This window comes from Coffea eugenioides, chromosome 6 (assembly GCF_003713205.1).
Source record: "Coffea eugenioides isolate CCC68of chromosome 6, Ceug_1.0, whole genome shotgun sequence".
Lineage (NCBI taxonomy): Eukaryota > Viridiplantae > Streptophyta > Magnoliopsida > Gentianales > Rubiaceae > Coffea > Coffea eugenioides.
In genome coordinates, this window is record NC_040040.1 from 15830342 (window position 1) to 15850777 (window position 20436).

Sequence of the window (20436 nt, forward strand, 5' to 3'; positions counted from 1 at the left end):
GATATTTGAATTGCCAAGCTATGACATTGAACAGACTATTACTTGAATTGATAGTCCGACAAAGCTTTGGCATGATCCTGAAATTGATATAACTAATGTTGCGTGAATTGGTGGAACCCACATGATCATCTTATAAGCAAGGTTCACGAATTGATATACGAAGTGCAAAACTTTGAGTAAGGCTACGGAATTGCAAAACTCTAAGACCATCTAGGGGCTTTATTGTAGAACTTCAAATTGGAATAATTCGGACTTGCCTAATCATCATTGATAACAAATGTTACTAGGAATTCAAGTACTACATGAAATCTGACTTACGGGACTTGGAAACATTCCTAATCATCTTGAAATTCGTATGCTACTTGGAAACTTTCCTAATCATCTTGGAATTCATGTGCTACTTGGAATCCGGCCTCGGGACTTATGGGACCTGTACAGGCATTTGATGATTGGGGCGGTGGTGGAATTTAAATGTTTTGCATGGCTACGTGGTATGAATTGATCAAGACCTGTGGCTATATTGATACTTAAATCCCAGCCTTGCGGCATTCAAATCGAATTGGAAAAAAAAAAAAAGAAAGAAAGGAAAAAAAGGGGAAAAAATGTCGAAGCTTGTCCGTTCAAATCTTGCTCCGATATCCAGCATTCACGCACAAGTTTCGAGGGGGCATTTGTAGACAATGGAATTTTAATTAAATTCTAAAAATTACCATTGGTCTATTAAATGTTTTCGTCCAATCGGATATTGCCATATGGCACGTACACTTGGAAAAATTGGTTATTAAATGACCAATTATATTTTGCCACGTGTCAAGGCGAGGTGTTCCAAATCAATTCAAATTGCAGGGATATCTCCACCAACCAGATCATGTCATGTCACATGTCCATTGGATAAATATCTAAATATTTATTTCGTATTAAAGGGATAATATTTAGAGTTATTTAGTCCAAGTATATCTCTTATATACTGCAATAGCTTGGCCAGTCAAACGGCGCCATGTCACGTGTCCCTCCCCGAGTTTGGCCAATCGATAAATTTCTTATCTCTTTATTAATAAATATAAAATGAGGAGATAATATTTGACTGGTACAGTCCTAATATGACTGCACGTCTTGCAAGACAAGTAAAGTGGTACACAGGTTCTCAACCTCTACCTCTTGCTACAACTATAAGTAGAGGTCTCTCTCTACCAAATCAAGGACACAAAAAGAAAATACACAGAGGGACTTCAAAGAGCATCACATACGCTCAAAGCATTGAAGCTCCAAGCTACAAAGGTTCGGCTCTTCAAGCTCTCCAAGTCTCCCAGATATCAAGACTTGAGTCTTCAAATATCTTCTAAAGTTCTTCAAATCTTCTATATCAAGATTTGAAGGAATCGGTGGTGGATCAAAGAACAAGCTGCGAAGCCCTTGGATTGGCGTTCGAGGAGAAGAATCGAGGGAAACTCTCCACAAGTTCGAGAAAACCCCAGAGATTGTACCTACATACTTTTCTAAATTTATATATCATATATTTGTCGTGCATTTTTCTTGTCGTTTTGCAGACTTGAAATTTTATCGCGTACAGTATACACTAACAATGTATATAAAATTTATTTTTTATATATAGCATAAAAAGTATATATATATAGATATCATTATAGTATAGTAGTGGTGTATCAAGAAGGTTAGATTTAATTACTTGTCTTTCAAAAAAAAAATCGCATAATTGTCTTAACCATTAGTGTTATTTTCTTTCTTTTTTTTCTACTTTTTACAACTAGTGATTTGTAGTATTCATTTGTTTTTCTTTTCACCACACCACATCAGGGAAATAATTCATAACATCTATAAATACATTTCCTTTTTGGGTATTATGTCTACAAGACTACAAATAAAATTCATTGTTGGATGGTGAAAAAAATTTTATTGACTTTTAGATTAAACATTATTAAATATTTAAGATTTAAATTATTATTTTTAGTGAGAGATACAAATAAGGGAAATAGCACTTAAAAGAGACCACAAAATTTTTCTAAAATATATACTGTACTAATACTAGTATGTAAAATTATTTTGAAAAAAATTCTAAATTGCACACATGTCATATGCCTTTAAAATGTTTGAAGAGGTAGTAGTGGTGCATTTTTTTTCTAAAGGAAATTTAAAGATCACTTAAAATTATGTTGTAGAAATCTAAGGGTCTGTTTGATAACATAAAAAAGTGCTGAATCTGAATTTTTTTAGACATTCAGATGTTTTGAGTATTTGATAAATGAAAATCTATTTGCTGAACTTGTTAAGCAATGCTGAACCTGTGTGTATTTTTTTCAGCACAAGAATCCTAACTGAATGCTTAATTCTGATAAGAATCAATAGAATTATTTCAACTATTTTATCTTATCTATCAAATCTACCCTTGTTTGTTAATTATGTTCAAAATTCTTATCTAATTAAATAATATAATATTTTTTATCTAACAATTTTTAGTTTCTCTTTTCTCCCTTTTTAATGACTTTCACATCTTCTCCATACTCCTCATATAATATATTTCATCTTTTATATTAATTTGATTTAAAAATAAATATTGTCATTTTCATACCTAACAATTTTAAACTAATTAAATCATAAATTCTATTTCTTTTTTGAATGAAAGAATATAAGGGCAAAATTGTCAAATTAAACTTATTAAGCATTCAGTTATAAATATTTATCAAACAGCATAAATAGGTTTAGTATTAAAATTCAGACATTCATATATTTTTTTCAGTGCTTAAAATTCAATAAATTAATTGTTTCAGTATTCAGATTTCAGAATTCAGACTTCAGAATTCAGATTCAATTTTATCAAACGGAACCTAAATATGGCTTGTTTATAGGCTATGACGAAAAAAATTTTGAACACAACCGTCTTGTTTTGGTTGCAATTTAAAAAAATAAAATAAAATTACATCTTTCGTGATCATATTTTTTAATTATTCTTATTACCTCGCGCACACCGTACATTATATATTTTAATCCAAACGCGACTGACTTCCAAACTAAAAATTTTTGCGTAATTTAAAGAAAAAGAGCCCTCTTCTTATTTTTCATTTTGAGGCCCTCATCCTTGACCAAAAAATAAAACAAGCAGAAGAAAACGTTCAAACATTTCATTTGAATCACAATAGGCGACGTCCCCATCGGATCCAGTTAGACCTCCCTCCCCCACTTCCTTGGAATAGGCTAGAATATCCTCTTGTTTATTTTCCCTGCTAGTACTGTGTTGCTCCTAAATCGAGTTATTGAGGAGGAGAAACAAAGTAAATGGAGAGGAGATGTGCAGAAGAATCAACAGATATAGGAGGAGAGGAAGAGGAAGTAGAAGTAGAAGAAGCATTATGGAACAAAGAAACAATTCCAAGGGTGATGAAGATAGTCTGTACCTGCATCAAACTTCATCAGAGAGACCTCATCTCTCTCTTATTAGTCAGCCCCTGGCTTCACCGCACTCTCATCTCCCATCCCTCCATCTGGTTGGTCAGTCCATTCCTCCTCTTAACTCCCCTACTTAATTATATCTTTTCCCTGTTTTTTAATGCTCAAAGAGTCAATCTTTTTCCTAATGCAGTTGGAATTTTAATTCTGGGATTTACTAATTACTGTTAAGCTCACAGGTTAATGCAAGGATTGATACATTCTCCATGAAATTGGAATTTTAGTTCATGGGTTTTACTAATAGTAATTGAATTCGCACATTACTGCAAAGTTTGGATTGTTTTCTAATTGCGACTGGGGTATTGATTCTGGGGTTTGTTCATTCTTGTTAAACTTACAGGTTATTGATTTGCATGAGATGAATAATGCTGGAGATCGCCTTGTCGCAGCTCTTTCACTAGTAAGTTCTTTGCAGCCCCTCTTAAATTTTCAGGTCTTTTCCTTGCTGAGAAAAGTTTGCTACTTCTGAAACAAGAGTCATTACTGATAGTTTTGGTTTCATTATAAGAGAGTTTGCTCTCAATCTGCTTCCACGCAAGTTTGTCTAGCAATGGGGTCTAATGGATAGTACTTCTGCTACCTTGTGAAATTTGTCAAGAATGATTAATTAAATGGTGGTGAGGTTTACTTTTTCGTGTTTATTTTTTCTTGCAGCCAAGATATCACAATGTGAAGAACATAAACCTTGAGTTTGCACGAGATATTGAAGATAAGAATTTTGAAATTCTTAAAAGCAAGGTACCATTCGGTATCTTAAACCTATAATATTACTATTTTTTTCACTTGGAAGCATTGGTTATGTTGGAAAACCAGTCAGGTTATTTACTCTTTCAATTATTTAGTTCTTGCTTCTGCCTTATTGTGTAGCACATTAGGTTTACTTCCTCAAACTTGATCTTTTCCACAATCATACAAGTCAGGTGATGCTTGTCTTACAGTATGCTTTTGACTGCAATTCATCAAAATGAAGTGTTTCATCCTTACATGTTATCTTAAAATAACAGAATACGGAAATATTCTCCAGATTGTCTAAATCACTTGAGTTCCTGTTGTTTCCATTCTCTGTGTATATATTCATGCATACTTTTTGCCGAAAATCAAACCTCAGTACAATCCAGTATTCAAGTGCTTCTAGCTTTGTCCTGCATCTTGGTCATATTTTCATTTATTTATTCTCTTAGATTAGCTTAGGTAGATGATGAATTATTGCTTGACTTTGCTCTTTATGCTTTAAATTTGACTGCCTGTTTTCATAAGTTACTTGATGGGGAAAGTGGAGAGGTAGCTAAAGCGGCCTATTGAGTGGAAGCATAGCTAAGCTAAATGTGCCAGAGAAAGTCAGGTGCTGTGAGTAAGGTTGGCTTAGCCTGGAGCCTTGATTCCCCATAACAAATACGAGTTCTGTTTTTCTAGGAGTTTGCTGATTGATTGCCTGAATCTTCCATCAATAAGCCTCTTCCCAAACAGGGATTACACTCATTTAATGACAAATCCATATATCCTTACATGGATAGTTCTGCTTGTTTAACTTCCTGAGTTGAGTGAAAACAATGAAATTCTATAATTTGTTCCCAAAGCTAGACCCTGGTTTTGGTTTATACAAGTACAACTCTTTGACTTAATAAAAGGAACACAGTTTAAATTTATACTTTACTCTGGCCTTATTGTTGTGGAAATGTTTTGACACTGTCTTAAAGTACTTTAAAACTGAGTTCTGTGGCCTATGCATATGGAATTTCAGTACAGATTTTTTTTTTTTTTTTGGTGAATTGAAAGTCCTTATTATGAGAATATCTATTCTTTGAAGTTTGTGGATGCCCTTAAGAATCTGGAGTCTTTGAACCTAAATGGCTGCCAGAAGATTTCAGATAAAGGAGTTGAAGTTATAACAAGCATTTGTCCGAATCTTGCGGCATTCTCCATCTATTGGAATGTTAGGTACTCTAAGGCTTTCTTGATTCTATGTTTGTATGTGCTTTGTTCTTCTATTGCAAATTATAGCTAAAATCTCTTAATCATCAATGGGCTTCGCTTATACTTTTGCTTTCAGGGTTACAGATATTGGAGTCAAGCATTTGGTGAGGAACTGTAAACGTATAACTGATTTGAACTTGAGTGGGTGTAAGGTACATGAAAACTGATAATTCAAATCCATGGATGTAGAAGCAACAATGTCCCCCCCCCCCCAACCAACAAAAAAAACCCTAATTTATACAATAAATGTCCTAGAATTTCCATGCATGACCTTGAACTTTTAAGATGCAGCACTATATGGACATTTCTGCCATATATCCGACAGGTGATTTGTATTTAAGTTTTGATGTCTTGTGATGAAGATTAGTCTTATAGATTAATCTCTGAGAGGAAATATAATGGAAAAGAGAGAATGGTTGTTAGGTTGAGCCTCTCTCTTAGAAGACTTTTAAGTCCATAAATAGAAAGAAGCAGGATTGATGTTTTTCCCTTTTTGTTCCTTCATAAGTCTAGCATGGTTGAAAATAATGAAACATATTGTTTTGTCAAAATTCACCAAAATAGGGTGCAAATCAAATTTTCTTTCCTAAGATCTGCTTCTTGTTGGAAACAATTAATGACATGCCAATAAGTATGTTTCTCCACTTGTTTAAACTTTCTTTTAGAGATCAATTGTCTTGGACTACTTGATTTATTTCTTTTCTATAAATTCTTTTGCCTAAGGTAATTAGAGTAACCTAATCTTGATTCCCATTTGGAAAGCTCCAAGCTTTCAACTGAAGAAATTGTATATTGCTGCTAAGACTTCATAGCTCTTACTAAAAAATTTACTAAAATTTATTTTCTTCAATGTCGTTTCTTCCGTAATGCAAATATTTGTTAAGTTTTTTTTCCTGTGATGCAAATTTTTGTTACGTAGTTAGACATGAGCCTTACTTGTTGTCAACTCCTGCTCATCATACATGCTACGTTTTCTTGATCACTTCATCTGTTGCAAGATGGAAATCTCTCATGTAGCTTCTTTTTCTTGACAATGACAGAATATCACGGAGCAAAGTTTGCACTTAATTGCTGACAATTATCGAGACTTGGAATCTTTAAACCTGACAAGGTATGGATTAAGGTTAATGTTGGATTCATAGTCTTATTGCATTGGAAAGACAAAATAAAGAAACATACTGTAGTGACTGTTAGAAATCTATAAATAAAATAGTTGACATAATTATATCAGCTATTGCTTGTTTTTAACTCAAGGCTGATGAATAGAGAAGATCTTGTTTCAAAGATGTCTAGACAAGACAGTGATCATTTGACTGTGTTACAAAAGAAAAAGAAAAAGAAATCACTGGAGGATGCAGTATTTTATTACATGAAAATGGAGAATTATTCATTACAGGAATCTTGCATCAACTGCTTCTCATCTTCATAACCCATTTAGGGGGTAAAATAATTCATCCCTCCTGACAGTATCTCACTTCATATCTTTGGGATGTCACTAGGTGCATCAAGCTAACAGATGGTGGTTTACAACAGATATTGCTGAATTGCTATTCTCTTCAAAGTTTGAATCTTTATGCCCTCTCTAGGTAAATTTACCCTTGAATAATATGTAAAATTAGGACCTTTCTAGTAATGGAACACAACTTATACATCTCAAATGTATGCCATGCTTGTGTACATCTCAACTTCTACATTTTGTTTGGGCAGCTTTACAGATGAAGCTTATAAAAAGATCTCTCTGTTGTCGCATCTAAGGTTTTTAGACCTCTGTGGTGCTCAGGTATATTCTGTTTTAGAATAACAGATTTGTGTCATAATCAAACTTGGATAGCCAACCTACAACTTTGTGCAATGGTGGATTTTTTGTCCCAAGCCATTGGTTTTGACCAAAGTTTGGTATATTAGAACCTAACAGATGATGGACTACGTTCTATAGCCAACTGCAGAAAGCTAGTTTCACTGAATTTGACATGGTAAGCCAGATATGGGCTTTAGCGATATGCAAGAAATTTGTCTTTTTTGTTAGAGCTAATGCTTTGTTATTTAGGTGTATACATGTGACAGATGTGGGAGTGAAAGCTATAGCTGAAAGCTGCAGTTCTCTTGAACTTTTGAGGTAAATCCAGAAAATTGAAGATTGGCATTAGCTGAAGTACTTATTTGTACATTAGGGTAATCCCCTTGTAAAAATATTAGATAATCTAATTCATGGATATCTGCCTGTTAATTTTTGTACATTCCTTGCCGTTGTATTCTGAACTTGATATAGGCATACAAGAAGTAGGCTTACTTTGATGTATTAGCACATTTTTCCTGCTATTGGACTGAAACTTGTGTCTCTGGGGCTTGGCTGTTTTGCCTTTTAGCTTGTTTGGGATTGTTGGGGTGACTGATAGGTGCCTTGAGGCCCTCTGCAAATGCTGCTCAGGTACACTCACAACACTCGACGTGAATGGTTGTGTTGGCATTAAGGTAAGCTTTTGGTTTGCCATAGCAGCAAAAGTCCTTCCACTTGTTATGCATTCTTATCTGTACAAAATGCATTGTGCCTTTCCACAACAATGCTCGTATGTAGTAGTTCCTTGAAAATTAATTTTGATTGGTATACAAGGCATAAGAACTGGAGTCTTCTATTTGTCCCAATCTAGGAAGAATGCTTACGAAGGATGGGGATGTGACATGATAGGATAGACAAACAAGGGATTTGGATAAATGTAATTCTGGATGTTGAAATAGATTTTACATATTTGGTTCTATGAAGACGACGAACTTATGACATACTTGTTTGGAGATCATATTGTATTTTATGATAAATGTAAATATTATATTTTTCATTTTATGTTTCAAACAAATGCACATAATATGCACCTGAGAATGTTAACATTCTCTAGGAGCCATCTATATGCAATCATAGGTGACACAGGGCTTTAATATAGTCCCTTTTAAAAAAAAAATTTGTGCAGAAAAGGGCGCGTGACGAACTCCTTCAATTGTTCCCAAAGCTGAAATGCTTCAAAGTGCATAGCTAAGCTGTAAGTCTGTCAGGCTGCAAATAATATCTTGCATTAAAGTTTAATAGATTGGCTTACCGTCTGATTTAAAGTAAGTGATAGTCCATGGTTTAAATGGATAACCTGTTCAGACTCTCTTGTTGGCTAAAGCTCAAAATATTGTTAAGCTCCTTTCTTGACCCTTAAAATGTGCTTTGAGCTTTTAACTTCGGTTTCAGGAGTTCAGGACGTATTTAACTGTTATGCTCCCTTTAATGTTTCAATTTAAAAAAATAAAAAACATTGCTTAAAATTCCCACGTTTGCTTCATGCTGATAAAGACTTTATATGGACAGTATCCACTCGATATTTCTGCTCTGTAATGTGAAATGCCATCATACAAGCACCTCTCTCTACTTGGAAGAAAGTAAAAGTTACCACAGAAAGTGGAAAACAATACATGATCTTGTTCTCTCACCTTTTACGTCATTAGTTTTATTGCAAGTAATGCTTTGAATTCTGATTTCAGCCTCACATCTATATCAAGCCATCAAACTTCAGTTGCATTTCTTTTTCAAATCCCACTGAAGCATTGTTTTTTGCTTTTGTCTTCAAGAAGTGAAGAATGCCTAACAAATGGGGCAGAATTAGAAAGCTTCCCACAGAGGACCAGCTATTATTCAATGGCAGTCCTCTCTTTATTTTCAGAAAAACATTCCCTGATACGCATGTGAAAGCTTCATTGGATTTTATTTAGTGGTTAAATTCTCTTTTACTAATTGGACCCACCCCTTCTTACCAAACTTTAAGTGAGTTGACCATACCCCCACCACACAGTGTTCTAGGGATTCCCAGACCTGAGCATCATGCTAATGATGCGCTTCAAGCACCAACATCCAATGCTTGCCTTTTGGCCACTGGTGGGGTAACTAGAAGATGTTTTGTGCCATTGCCACAATAATTAGGGATGTTTTCCCCTTGTGTGTAGATTCTGTTTTCCTTATTCGGAGAATTTGCCTAATCCCTTTACGTGTAGATTCTGTTTTCCTTAAACACGAAGAATTATGAAGGAGGAAAGGAATCCCGAGTAACATTGCAATCTTTGTGCTTTCAGGTTTTGAACATGTGTTCTACAACTTGTGGACTTACTTGGATTCATGATACCATTTTACTCTCAGGTCATCGTGCTTCTATTGCTCCATCAAATCAAGTACGCAGATTAGATTTAACGTATATGCTTTCTACATTTCGCAATTACTTTTTAATGCATTATGCAAGATCACAACACCTTCCTATGAAAATCAGCAACTACTTTCAACAGGTAAAACTATGTGTAGAACATGGTTTCATAGGTTCGGGTTCGAATCTTAATGGTTGTATTATGAGTGTCAGGTTTATACCATGAGGGTTTTGGCATATTTTTATTCTCAATGATTTATCGTATTATGTTCCATTTTTCATAGGACCTCTGACTGGCATTATGGCGTAAAGTTGATTTTCCACATAATACCATTTTTGCATCAGACTATAACAATATATATGTATATGCATGGCATAAACTCTAGGATAGCTTGTTGCCTCAAGTTTAGGAGAAGCTTCCTCTTCACAAAATTGCATGCCTTCGATGGCAAAGCTCTGCTTGAGTTGCAAGACCACTTTGGTTGACCTATGTTCAAGCGTATCCCAAACACACGATGCATCTGAAAGGGATGGGGCATCCTATGGGTAGGTTTTTGTTCGTATGGAAAGCAATTGTTTCTAGATCATGCGGAAAATGAAAATTTTGCCATATTTAGGTTCAATAATTTAGTATCAGATTTGCTCATCTTTTGGCTTCCTAAAGTATCTGTGCACTCATGGAAACAAGGGTACACAGACACACACATTTACTAGAAGAAGAGGAACTCATAAACAACCATAACAGATGCTACTAATTGGTACCTTACCCTCTCCAGTCCCCCGTTGCTGTGAGGAAATAAGTACTTCATTAGTTGTAAGATCAAGAAGAAGAATGCAACGCTTGTTGGGAAGAACCACGTTTGTGTCTTTCTCAAAGAGGTCATTGGTTTCACTAGATTGCATATTCCTTGATTCTAATATTTATCACAAGTGATCACAAAAAAGACACATAAATACACCACACACACGCCTGCACTTGCATTCTTTTGGGGAAGAAAAAGGGCAAAGACAGCACCACTCTAATTTCCCTACAAACTACTTGCTAATGAAACTTGATATGAGTGGCCAAACTGAAACCACGCCAAGCATCGCCAAGTTAAGCCATTTCCTTCCACGATTTATCGAGCTTGAACTTCCAGAATCAGCTGCTACAAAAGAAAGAAATTAAAATTAAAAAAAAAAAAAACGGGCATCAGCAATATATAGCAAAACATATAACATAAAACAGACCATCATCACGTTTCTGCAAACAGACAGATGAATCCTGTGATTTGGCGTCACAAACTCAACCTCCGATGATCATCGGTGTACTATTAAAAACAGAAAAATTCTGCAAAAGCATGGACATAGAAAGTTGTAGGATAAAGTGTAAAGAATAGAAAGTGTACCTATGCCACTAATAGTTTTGGTTCTATTTGCAGAAGAATTAGAGAACTGCAGAAAAATCTGAGCATCTGGTGACCGAGGATCCAGGTGCAGAAAATCTGTAATCCAAGCCACAATTATTAGCCAAAAAAGGAAAAAGGGATGAAAGTTACGAGCAGAGCTAAGACTATATATGTGGGAATTAATCTATAGTTGATTGATTACCAAGACACTGCGTCTCGTTAGCTGGTAAGTGACAGATGAAGGGAAGAGCGAGTGCAAGTGTGGCGTTGATTTTGAAGCCAAGACCTGGTTCATTACGGTCTCTCACCAGCATGCACAAACACCTGCGCTTTTGATCGTAGTTATTTCCCAGCCTGAGGCAACAAACTGGGCTGGGATGCTTCTCCTCTTCGCTTATAAATGAAACACAAGGCGACAGACCAGCCAATTGATCTTGGCATTCTCGCTTGTCTTGTGCAAAATCACTGCTTACTCTAACACAACCAGCCATCATCAGAGCTAGCAAACATAGTGAAACTCTTGTGCTAATTCTTTCCATGACACGCCAAATTATGCAGTTTATTTAGCCAATTCAATAAAACAGCCGCGAGAAAGAGGTGGGTGATTAAGGGATGATATGGTTCTGCCCCTTTGCATGTATATGTGTCTCTCTCTGTGTGCGTGCGTGTGTGTGTGTGTGTGTAGATACATATACATATACATATATATATATATATATGGATGTATTGGCGCTAATTCAGGCATGCACGACGTCATACATTAATTGCTGGGACTGCAACATAGCCCACAGGAGTCAGAAAATCGCTGTCCAGAAAAACTTGTAAAAGCATGTCTTCGTGATGTATCCAATTTGGCAAGTACCTCAAGCTAAAATGACCGAGCAAGATTTTAAGCTTTCCTATGCTCTAATTGAATTGACTTCTTTTACTGAGCTTCGTCTGAGTTTTGGGCCCTTGCCTTGCATTCAAGATATTGACGTGTGTGGCCATTTGCAAAGCAGTACTAATATAATGAGCAAATTTAGACAGATATACTCATCTAATCCATCTGAAATCAACATTCAACCAACCTGACTTTTTTATCTTTCTTTCTTTCTTAACCCTAAACTTCTTCAATGGCAGTTTCCAAAATGTGATATAAAACCCCCAATGCAATGACAGATATCTAAACATATCTGGATGAATTGTTATTTCTGCTTTGATTATACACGACTTTGACTTGGATCTTGACCAGTTCAGTTGTCAATCTCAATCAGCCAAACTCCAGGGACTCATAATGAGAGCAGCAAAATGAAGAGCTGAAATCACATAAGTGAATGTCCGAAGCTTTGACACTCAACAGGCGCGAGAGACCGCTGCAACTTGTTCTGTTCTTTTTTTCTTTGATGAATTACGTACAAGGATGAGCAAATTTGATGACTACTTACTTGTGTATCTGGCATTTGAGCCTTTATATATTTTTTTTTTCCAGATGTGTTGAATAATCAAGCAATCAAGAAGTAGAGACATGGCTCATTTTCACATGTTTGCCCATTGCCCAGGTAGAGTGATCATGTGTGATTTGAAATTTACGGCAGTTTTGACTGATTCTCCTGGAACATCATCAGACCCTTAAAAATTTGTATGTATATACCAAAACTGCCCGCCAGGAAATGAAATGACCATAAAAAATTTTCCGCACCTTTGTATTCTATATCCACGCCTTAAAAACCAATATGACACCAAGACCCTTAACATTCAGCGGTTTTTCTTCGAACATTTTGCATTTCTCAATTTATGCCTTTTTTTTTTTTTCCAACAGACTACAGGCAACGCGATTCTTTTGACCATTTTTAATTTAGTTCATCTTTCAAATGTTTTCGACAAAATTCCTTCCCACGGCTTTAGAGAAATTTTCAACTTATAGGATGTGTATGTAATATGCAATCTTAATTTGTTTTTCTCAATATATAACAATGAAAATTACCATATCGTTAAGGTCTCTTTATAAGATGATGGGTTTAACATGCTGGAGTCTCTGATGAGCAAGCCCTTAGATTCACTCATCCCAGTGCCGTTGGCTAAAAATTGCAGCAGGAAATTGCTGGCAGCTCAATGGATATGAAAAGCAAAGCACCAAAGAAATTTGAAAAAAGCTGCTGGTCATACCGCCTATGGGTATTTGGTATTATATTTCTATTTAAATTAAAGGAGAACTTCTATAGTACAGCATGACCACAATTTCTCTATGAAACAAAGGTTGCATGATACAAAAGATCACAACTAAGGATCCACTTGGGAACACCTAAGGAAAAACACAGGAAACATCATCTACTATTCTTACAAATGACTCTGTCTCTGTTTCTATTTCTGAAATTCCTCCGCAAACAAGACCTGCAGCCACGGGCATCAAAACTTAAGTAATCAAACGAGATGGGAGAGGGAGAATGCTTGGGCATGAGTTATACATATTACAACCTTTTCAATAATCCCTACACAAAGCAAAGGATAGAATTAAAATCATAGCAACGCAACTACACGCACCCCCCAAGCGAGATGCACACAATGTCTCCATCAAAACCTAATAATATGCATTCGAAACTCTACTCTGCAACCCTACGGAGAATTTACAGTTTATGGCACCATCCTGATTTGTTTCACTAATGAAGTGAAACAAAACAATAGGAATTAAAATCATGTCAGCAACATCCGATACATTCACTGCCTCATAAATCAAAATAAGATCTACGTAAAGATGTAAAAGGACTGGAAGTAGCAGCCTACCCAGTGTCAGCGCCTAGTTCTAGGCTTGCAGCGAAATTCAGCTAAGAGTGCTATGTGATCAGAAGACCACTCTGGAGAAGGAAGTGCTGTGTCTTTTCTCAAGCCATCTTCATCCAAGAGCTCCAACAAAGATTCCACAGTTAAGGAGTCCGCTGAAAGGATAAAAAATAACAAATTTACAACATTGCTAAAAATATATTATACGTTTAGCAAGAATTACTTCGCACACCTAGTAATATACATTTATCCTGGACAAATTGAAAAATGAGAGATAAATCAGCCAGAAATGCTCTGCATGGGGGAACTAGGAGTCAAAAGATAAAAACAGTAAAAGACAGTTCACTTTGAGCATGCCTGAGTAGAATATGTAATCATGAGTGCCGATAAAATCCCTGGTGCAGTTGGTGAACAAAGGTTCATTTGTAGTAAGATCCAATCTCCTCCTCTGTTGCTCAAAACCAATACCAGCCGCTCTTCCGAATGATGAGTATGCACTTACCTATATATATATCAAGAAGCATGTTCAACTCAGGATCATTAGTAGTACAAGCCTATGCATATTAAAAGCTTCTCAAAGAAAAAGAAGTTTAATCTGTTGACGAAATTAAAAATTAGCGTTTAAAGATCAAGAAACATACCAATGGCAACTGATGTGTAAGTTTTGTGGCAGGGCGAAGGATTCCAAGAGGGTCAACTGCTAAATCTGAATGCATTGGATCAACTTTTCCCATGGCAAGAAGAGCATGTGGAGCACTGCACCCAAAACACAACATAAATCAGGAAGTTAACTCCTGCTTAGATGCACAACCTACATAACAACCACTAGTATGCAAATTAAACAAAAACCATATCTGACCTTCCAGGAACAGAATTAAAATCTCCACAGACGAGCATTGGGATATCTGCACTGGCAGCAATTTTCTCTAACCCTTTCAACAATGTATGAACCTGATACAAAGGCATGCACATCAACAAATATTAACACATAATAAGATAGAGGCAACTACAACAGCAAGAGGAGGTTGAATAAGAACCTGCCACAGCTTCACATCCTTTAAATCTTGCTGAACATTGACATGTGTATTAGCCTGTACAAGAAGGTAATACATACTGTCACAATTATGCTCCACAGGATGAACATTTTAAAGATGTATCCAAAGGACCTTTTCCCCCCAAAAGAAAAAATATGTCACCTAGAAACCATGTCTAACAAACAAGAAACAATTTCACGGGACCAAGATATTGAGAAATGAATTTCAAGTACATAAAAGTAATATTGAGTCAGGAGTATGAAGCAAGCATGAGCCATCAATTAAATCAAGTGATGAAAATTAATGCAACTGGCCAAAAATTAGAGTATCGCCACGACCATATTGATCAACAGTGACATTAGTAGGAATAAAATAACTTGAGAACAAAGAGCAAACCAACTTTAAATGCTTACCACACAAACAAGCTGTCGCTTCCCAGGATTATCAATTCCCTGGTTACTAAATTTTGCTTCCAGAACCACTATAAGTGCAATGTTATCCTATATGAAGACACATTATTAGTCAGATACGAAAACATACCATAACTTTTGCTCCATAATTAGCGAGAGATGAAGCATTTCCATTATTTTCAGCAAGATAGATGCCCAAGTTTTGACAATGCACGAATGTTAAAAAGATTTGCATAACATGGCGGGTCTAAGGTCAAAAAAAGAAATGGTATAAAGTCAATAAAAAACAGTTCAAGGTTAAACTGGAAAACATGTATAACCTCTGGATGGTAAATTAAAAAACAAAGAGCGTCAGAAACATGTGGGACATCTATTTTTTACTGACTCAGATATTAAAGAAACATAAATTTTATCATGACACAGTTCAAAAAGAACAGCATGTCATCCGTTTCAAATGGAAGGAAGAAAAAAAATTACATGTAATCAATGAACTAAGATACCTTGATCAATCGACCCAGAGCAGTTTTTTTCTGAGTACTTGGAACTAAAGCTTCAGTCAAGGATTGTGCAGCTTTGTTAAACTCAACCTTCACAACCACAGAACAGTCAAGCACAACAAAAGAGAAAATGCAAAAATATATAATGAAAAAGCTTCATACCTCATATTTCTTGACATGTGAAAATCTATCCCGGCGAAAAAATGTAGCACAACCATCATTTGAATAAATATTCCCATTGAAGACCTGCACACAACAACAGTCTAATGTATAACTGGCACAGCTACCTTTGAACACGACAACAATCAACATTTTGACTAACCTCGGCCGTTTTTCGTTTATATAGAGCTTGATAACCATGTTTATCCAGCTCAGGGGCGAAGAATTCCTCAAAATGGTCACTTTGAACCTAGGACAGAAAAAATACAGTCAACACTATTGATTTCATGCCTGTCGTCAACATAAATATACCTAAACAGGTGGAAGAAATCATTTGCTGAAACTTTAGGCAGCCAAGGAGAGAAAAATAGTCATAAACAACATTTACATTTCAGGTTTGGGCAGATCCAAGTAAAAGTTGTCCCAATTTCCTTTTATTAATGCTGAAAAGCACTTGACAACATAAACATACTGTACAAATAAATTTATGGATTCTTTACCAGAATATCAACAAGAAGACAAAAAAGAAAACAAACTTTTCAACTTCAAATACACACAAACTTGCAACCAAAGACAACACACTTAGCTTTGGCAAGTCACTATTGTATTATACAACATGAACTACTGTTTGGAAAAGAAATTGTGCTTTTTAACTGACATAGCACTTCTGATCTCCGAGAAACCACTCTATATGAACAAAATGCAGTTAAGTGACTGTGAACAAAACTGACAAACCTTTTACCCTTTATTATTAAAAAAAAGAAAAAAGAAAAGCATTTCCATTGTTGTTCTCATTTCTTCTCTAGCCGGACCTTCATAGGGTCGCCATTTTTCCACCGAAAATTCATTAAGTTTTGACCTATCTTACAATGCACATAGAAGCTTTGATGTACTTCTGTACCTCTTGAAGACAAACAATGTCAGCACGGTAGCCAACTATCTCACGTAATAGATTCTGCCTTCGATAAGCCCAAGAAAGAGCCCAAGAAGGACAGTAACTGTATAAATCATTTGCAGCATATGAATCGGATAGAATATTATATGACAGCACAGTAAAGGTTCCTGATGAAGATACACGACCGTCAACGTCCAGATGCCCTGGCATTTCAACTCCACTGACAGGAATCAACCTACGTGGAGTAGGAGATGGGGCTGGAATTACGCGAGAAGTGTTTAGTGTACTTGATTGCCCCACAGGCTGTTTGGATTCTGCATCCACTACAACACACTCAAATTTAAGGACATGGCCAATATCATCAGCCGTCGGTGTGTATGTTTTAAATCGTCCAACTTCGAACCATGTCTCACCACCTCTCTGTGTTACTGCAGCAGGGTATAAAGCCGTGGCACCATTTGCCAAGCTAGAATTGGCCTGCGTACCCGTCAAGTTTGTATTGATAACCCCAGATCCTGAACCATTGAAGCGACCAAAAATTTCTTCTTCCTCGTTGCCATTTTCATTAACAGCACTAGCTGCGCGCTCATGCAAAACACGATGATGCTGCCATGCATCCGAGAAACATTTCGGAGAACAATGGTAACTCTTAGTGATAGGTATTTTCGCTTTAACACATCCAAGACACTGCAATGTAGCTTGCTCAGATGGATGAACACTACAGATTGCAACTTTCCTATCACTTTGTATGCGATACCTGCCCCCAAAAAAAAGTTTCAATAATGCAGTTGAAGACTGTAATCTAATACCCAACACACTATAAAGTTGTCCTTATAGCAATTGAGAAAACCAAAAGTTAAGTGTAAAAGTAAAACAGCCAGATCCAGAAAGTATTCAACCAGGAAAGGAAAAGCATATGTGCCTTCTGCTTCTGTGATGGATGTACATTGTATTGGTGTACAAAGCACTATAATATGAAATATCCAACATCAACAATTAAAATCAGGTAACAAAATAAAAATAAAAGGAAACCATATTGATGCAAGAAGTATAAAGCTTAGGGGTGAAACCAAGGATCTTACAGGATGGAAAAAATAACTCGTCCAGATTGTCAGAAGTGAAACACAATGAAACAGCGCAGACGCTATCAACGAACAATATACCAATTGTTTTACACGTTTACAGCTCAAATAAGCAAATCAATTTGACAGGCCAAATTCTCTTCCAGACAAGAATAGAATTATGTTGAAATGTTAGAGGAAGGGGGGTGGGGGGGGGGAAGCAACTGCACATCAAAACCTAAAGCTACTTACAACATGCATCTCCTATTTTAAGATACAATAAAAGCAATTTCCAAGAAAGAATAGCTGATAGAACAGTAAGAATATACAAAAGAAGCCCACTGCAGACTCAGACATGAGCTACTACCACTTTGCAACACCTGAAGGGTAGCCATCCAAGGCTACCCCTAACAATAATACTTGCAAATATCACTTCCATTTTCGTCAAACACCAACTCGAACTTAGACAAATTGTTTGCTACATAGAAGTCCATTTTTCCCAGAATGACATGGGGATATACTGACAAAATTGTGTTGCCTATGTCGCTTAAGATCCAAATCCAACAAATTTACCCACATAATCAAAATTCATTTAAATCCACAAATATAAACTGAAATTGAATCTGCTTGATCAAATGAGGGTAGAAAACTCCACAAAAGGTAACATGAAGAAGCATCAGAAAGTTAAAAACAAGCCACAATTAAAAGGTGGGAAAATTGCCAGAAAAGGTAAGACAGAAGCAATGGCAAACTAATAAAAGCACAATTAACATGTAAGCATACCCTAAACGATACAAACTTAAAACCTTCCTTTTGTTACCAACTACACTAATCAGCATATTACTTAGTCAGCGGCAGCTTTTATAACTTACCTGATGAACACTCCCATGCATTATTTCATTACAGAAGACTACAAAAAATCCTTAGACACGAAATAAAACCTACATTGAAATCTCAGCAGAAGAGTACAAAAAAAAGTTAGCACAATAACTACAGCCTTCCTTTTATTTTATCTCATGCTTCCTCGCATTTAATTCATACACCATAAACAATAAAATGCAACCCTAGTTCCCATAAACCACAAAAAGACTAATCTTGGCTACATACCATTCTGTCAACGCAATCATTAATGCCATCTGAACCACAACAACATAAAGACCAATCATTATCAACGAAAGCAATAATTATAACCAAATCAAAACCTGTCTTGGCTACTCAACATTTTGGCAACTTGCCCATAACAACAGGAGGAGAAAAAAATACCATTATCAACGGAAAACAGTCACCCACCCATACAATCCAACCTCTAAGAAACCAAAATCGAAAGTACCATGACAAAAAGCAACATGCATAAAAGCTATAAGAATCAAATAGTACTAACAAGGAAACAGCCCAAGAATTAAAACTATAAGCACCAAAAAAAATGACAAGAAAAACCTTTTTCCCTTCGCTTACAGAAGGGCAAAAACCCTGATTAAAAAAAAAGGAAAAAGAAATAATAGAGGGGGAGACCTACCACTTATATCTTAAGAAGTAGCCATCAAGTGGAGCGGACTCGGGAATATCTTCGGTAATAACGGACTTATCAGGACGTTTTACGAGCACGTAGGGCGTCAGCTCACAGCCTACGATAGGAATGTCGGACGGAAGGTGCACTCGCAGCACACTCAGCATTCTTGTACTCTACAATCGCGATTATCGGCCCACTTCTGTATTCTTCCAGACCCTACTACTTCTACAACAACAGAATGAATTTTCAACGACGACAGCGATCCAACGGCAGCAGCTGAATCGGCAGAAGCTGAAGTAAAAAGCATAAATTCTTGGCGGACACCAGGCGGATCCGCCATCAGCTATCCTCGGCACCAATCGCCAGCCTTGACCACACTTTATATATCACCAAGGAAACCCTAAAATGTGGTTAATTTAATAAACTAAAATTCAATAAAATCTTACAATTTACCAAGAAATTTTCAAGTCAAAAATTGTAATTTATCGGGAATTCCAGAAGATCTTGAAGTGAAGAAAAGGGTGGAAATCTAATGCAGTGACGAAAAAAGTATCAATTTTGGGAGAATCGATCGGTTGATCGACAAGGTATTGTAGACTGGATGTTTGTGAAAATGAACCCGAGAGAAAAGAAAATCGATTAGGGTTTTACAGAGGCGAAATAAACACAGAAGGCTTGTTTGGGGAGGGATATAAGGGAGGTGTTGGGTCCAGGGAGGAGAAAGACAACTGAGAATGGTCACGCGTCACTACGTGTAATAAAATGAGGAAAGAGAAAATTGCAATTTTGGTATTAAATGTTTGGGACATAGCAGTTTTAGTCCCTAAAGTTTGGATGAAAGTAAATTTAGGATCAAATGTTTCAATTTCTAAGAACATTTAGTGCAATTAACCGGTTTTAACAAATTATTAGCAGAATCTGGTCATGCAAGTAGCACGATGGCTAAATTTTGAAATAAATATATATATAATTGTTGGTGGCTATAACTTGGAATTAAAAGACATTAATTAGACCATCTCTAACACACAGTAAATACATCCGACTTAACATATGACTAATGTATGCTTTAATTAAAGATTATTAAATTAAAGATTAATATGATTAAACTTAACATACAAAT

At 36.0% G+C, this 20436-nt stretch overlaps 3 protein-coding genes across 5 annotated transcripts; 1 reads left to right on the forward strand and 2 right to left on the reverse strand.

Annotated features, from left to right (window-relative positions):
* The first annotated feature begins 3156 nt into the window (after positions 1 to 3156).
* LOC113775152 (F-box protein At3g58530) lies at positions 3157 to 9883 on the forward strand. Its single transcript, XM_027319911.1, has 13 exons — positions 3157 to 3501; positions 3800 to 3859; positions 4114 to 4197; positions 5267 to 5397; positions 5510 to 5585; positions 6474 to 6544; positions 6933 to 7019; positions 7141 to 7213; positions 7339 to 7406; positions 7481 to 7549; positions 7800 to 7905; positions 8397 to 8465; positions 9538 to 9883. Exons 1-12 carry the CDS (start codon positions 3289 to 3291, stop codon positions 8460 to 8462), a joined length of 1104 nt encoding a protein of 367 aa, XP_027175712.1. The 5' UTR covers positions 3157 to 3288; the 3' UTR covers positions 8463 to 8465; positions 9538 to 9883.
* A 582-nt stretch (positions 9884 to 10465) lies between these two features.
* Positions 10466 to 11615, reverse strand: LOC113776440 (protein YLS3). 2 transcript variants are annotated; one of them, XM_027321603.1, is made up of 3 exons: positions 11193 to 11615; positions 10991 to 11086; positions 10466 to 10747 (listed from the first exon to the last, which is right to left on the reverse strand). In XM_027321603.1, exons 1-3 carry the CDS (start codon positions 11527 to 11529, stop codon positions 10638 to 10640), a joined length of 543 nt encoding a protein of 180 aa, XP_027177404.1. In that variant the 5' UTR covers positions 11530 to 11615; the 3' UTR covers positions 10466 to 10637. The 2 variants fall into 2 exon arrangements, with proteins under 2 accessions (XP_027177404.1, XP_027177403.1); XM_027321602.1 differs by having other exon boundaries at positions 10466 to 10750.
* Positions 11616 to 13114: 1499 nt separating this feature from the next.
* LOC113773295 (carbon catabolite repressor protein 4 homolog 2) lies at positions 13115 to 20028 on the reverse strand. 2 transcript variants are annotated; one of them, XM_027317907.1, is made up of 12 exons: positions 19323 to 20028; positions 16752 to 17502; positions 16014 to 16100; positions 15854 to 15937; positions 15695 to 15781; positions 15198 to 15284; positions 14788 to 14841; positions 14610 to 14701; positions 14392 to 14506; positions 14108 to 14252; positions 13754 to 13905; positions 13115 to 13363 (listed from the first exon to the last, which is right to left on the reverse strand). In XM_027317907.1, exons 1-11 carry the CDS (start codon positions 19478 to 19480, stop codon positions 13760 to 13762), a joined length of 1806 nt encoding a protein of 601 aa, XP_027173708.1. In that variant the 5' UTR covers positions 19481 to 20028; the 3' UTR covers positions 13115 to 13363; positions 13754 to 13759. The 2 variants fall into 2 exon arrangements, with proteins under 2 accessions (XP_027173708.1, XP_027173709.1); XM_027317908.1 differs by lacking the exon at positions 13115 to 13363 and adding an exon at positions 13370 to 13461.
* Between the last annotated feature and the right edge of the window lie 408 nt (positions 20029 to 20436).

Excerpts from the sequence above, each read along its gene's own strand:
- LOC113775152 (XM_027319911.1), top strand. The coding sequence starts at position 3,289 with ATGGAGAGGAGATGTGCAGAAGAATCAACAGATATAGGAGGAGAGGAA. Across the intron at positions 7,020-7,140 it reads AATCTTTATGCCCTCTCTAG|CTTTACAGATGAAGCTTATA; the intron begins GTAAATTTACCC and ends TTGTTTGGGCAG. Across the intron at positions 7,906-8,396 it reads ATGGTTGTGTTGGCATTAAG|AAAAGGGCGCGTGACGAACT; the intron begins GTAAGCTTTTGG and ends AAATTTGTGCAG.
- LOC113776440 (XM_027321602.1), bottom strand. The coding sequence starts at position 11,529 with ATGGAAAGAATTAGCACAAGAGTTTCACTATGTTTGCTAGCTCTGATG. Across the intron at positions 11,087-11,192 it reads TAACGAGACGCAGTGTCTTG|ATTTTCTGCACCTGGATCCT; the intron begins GTAATCAATCAA and ends CTTGGATTACAG. Across the intron at positions 10,751-10,990 it reads CAAAACTATTAGTGGCATAG|CAGCTGATTCTGGAAGTTCA; the intron begins GTACACTTTCTA and ends TTTCTTTTGTAG.
- LOC113773295 (XM_027317907.1), bottom strand. The coding sequence starts at position 19,480 with ATGCTGAGTGTGCTGCGAGTGCACCTTCCGTCCGACATTCCTATCGTA. Across the intron at positions 14,253-14,391 it reads TTACACATCAGTTGCCATTG|GTAAGTGCATACTCATCATT; the intron begins GTATGTTTCTTG and ends ATATATATATAG. Across the intron at positions 13,906-14,107 it reads TGATTACATATTCTACTCAG|CGGACTCCTTAACTGTGGAA; the intron begins GCATGCTCAAAG and ends TTATCCTTTCAG.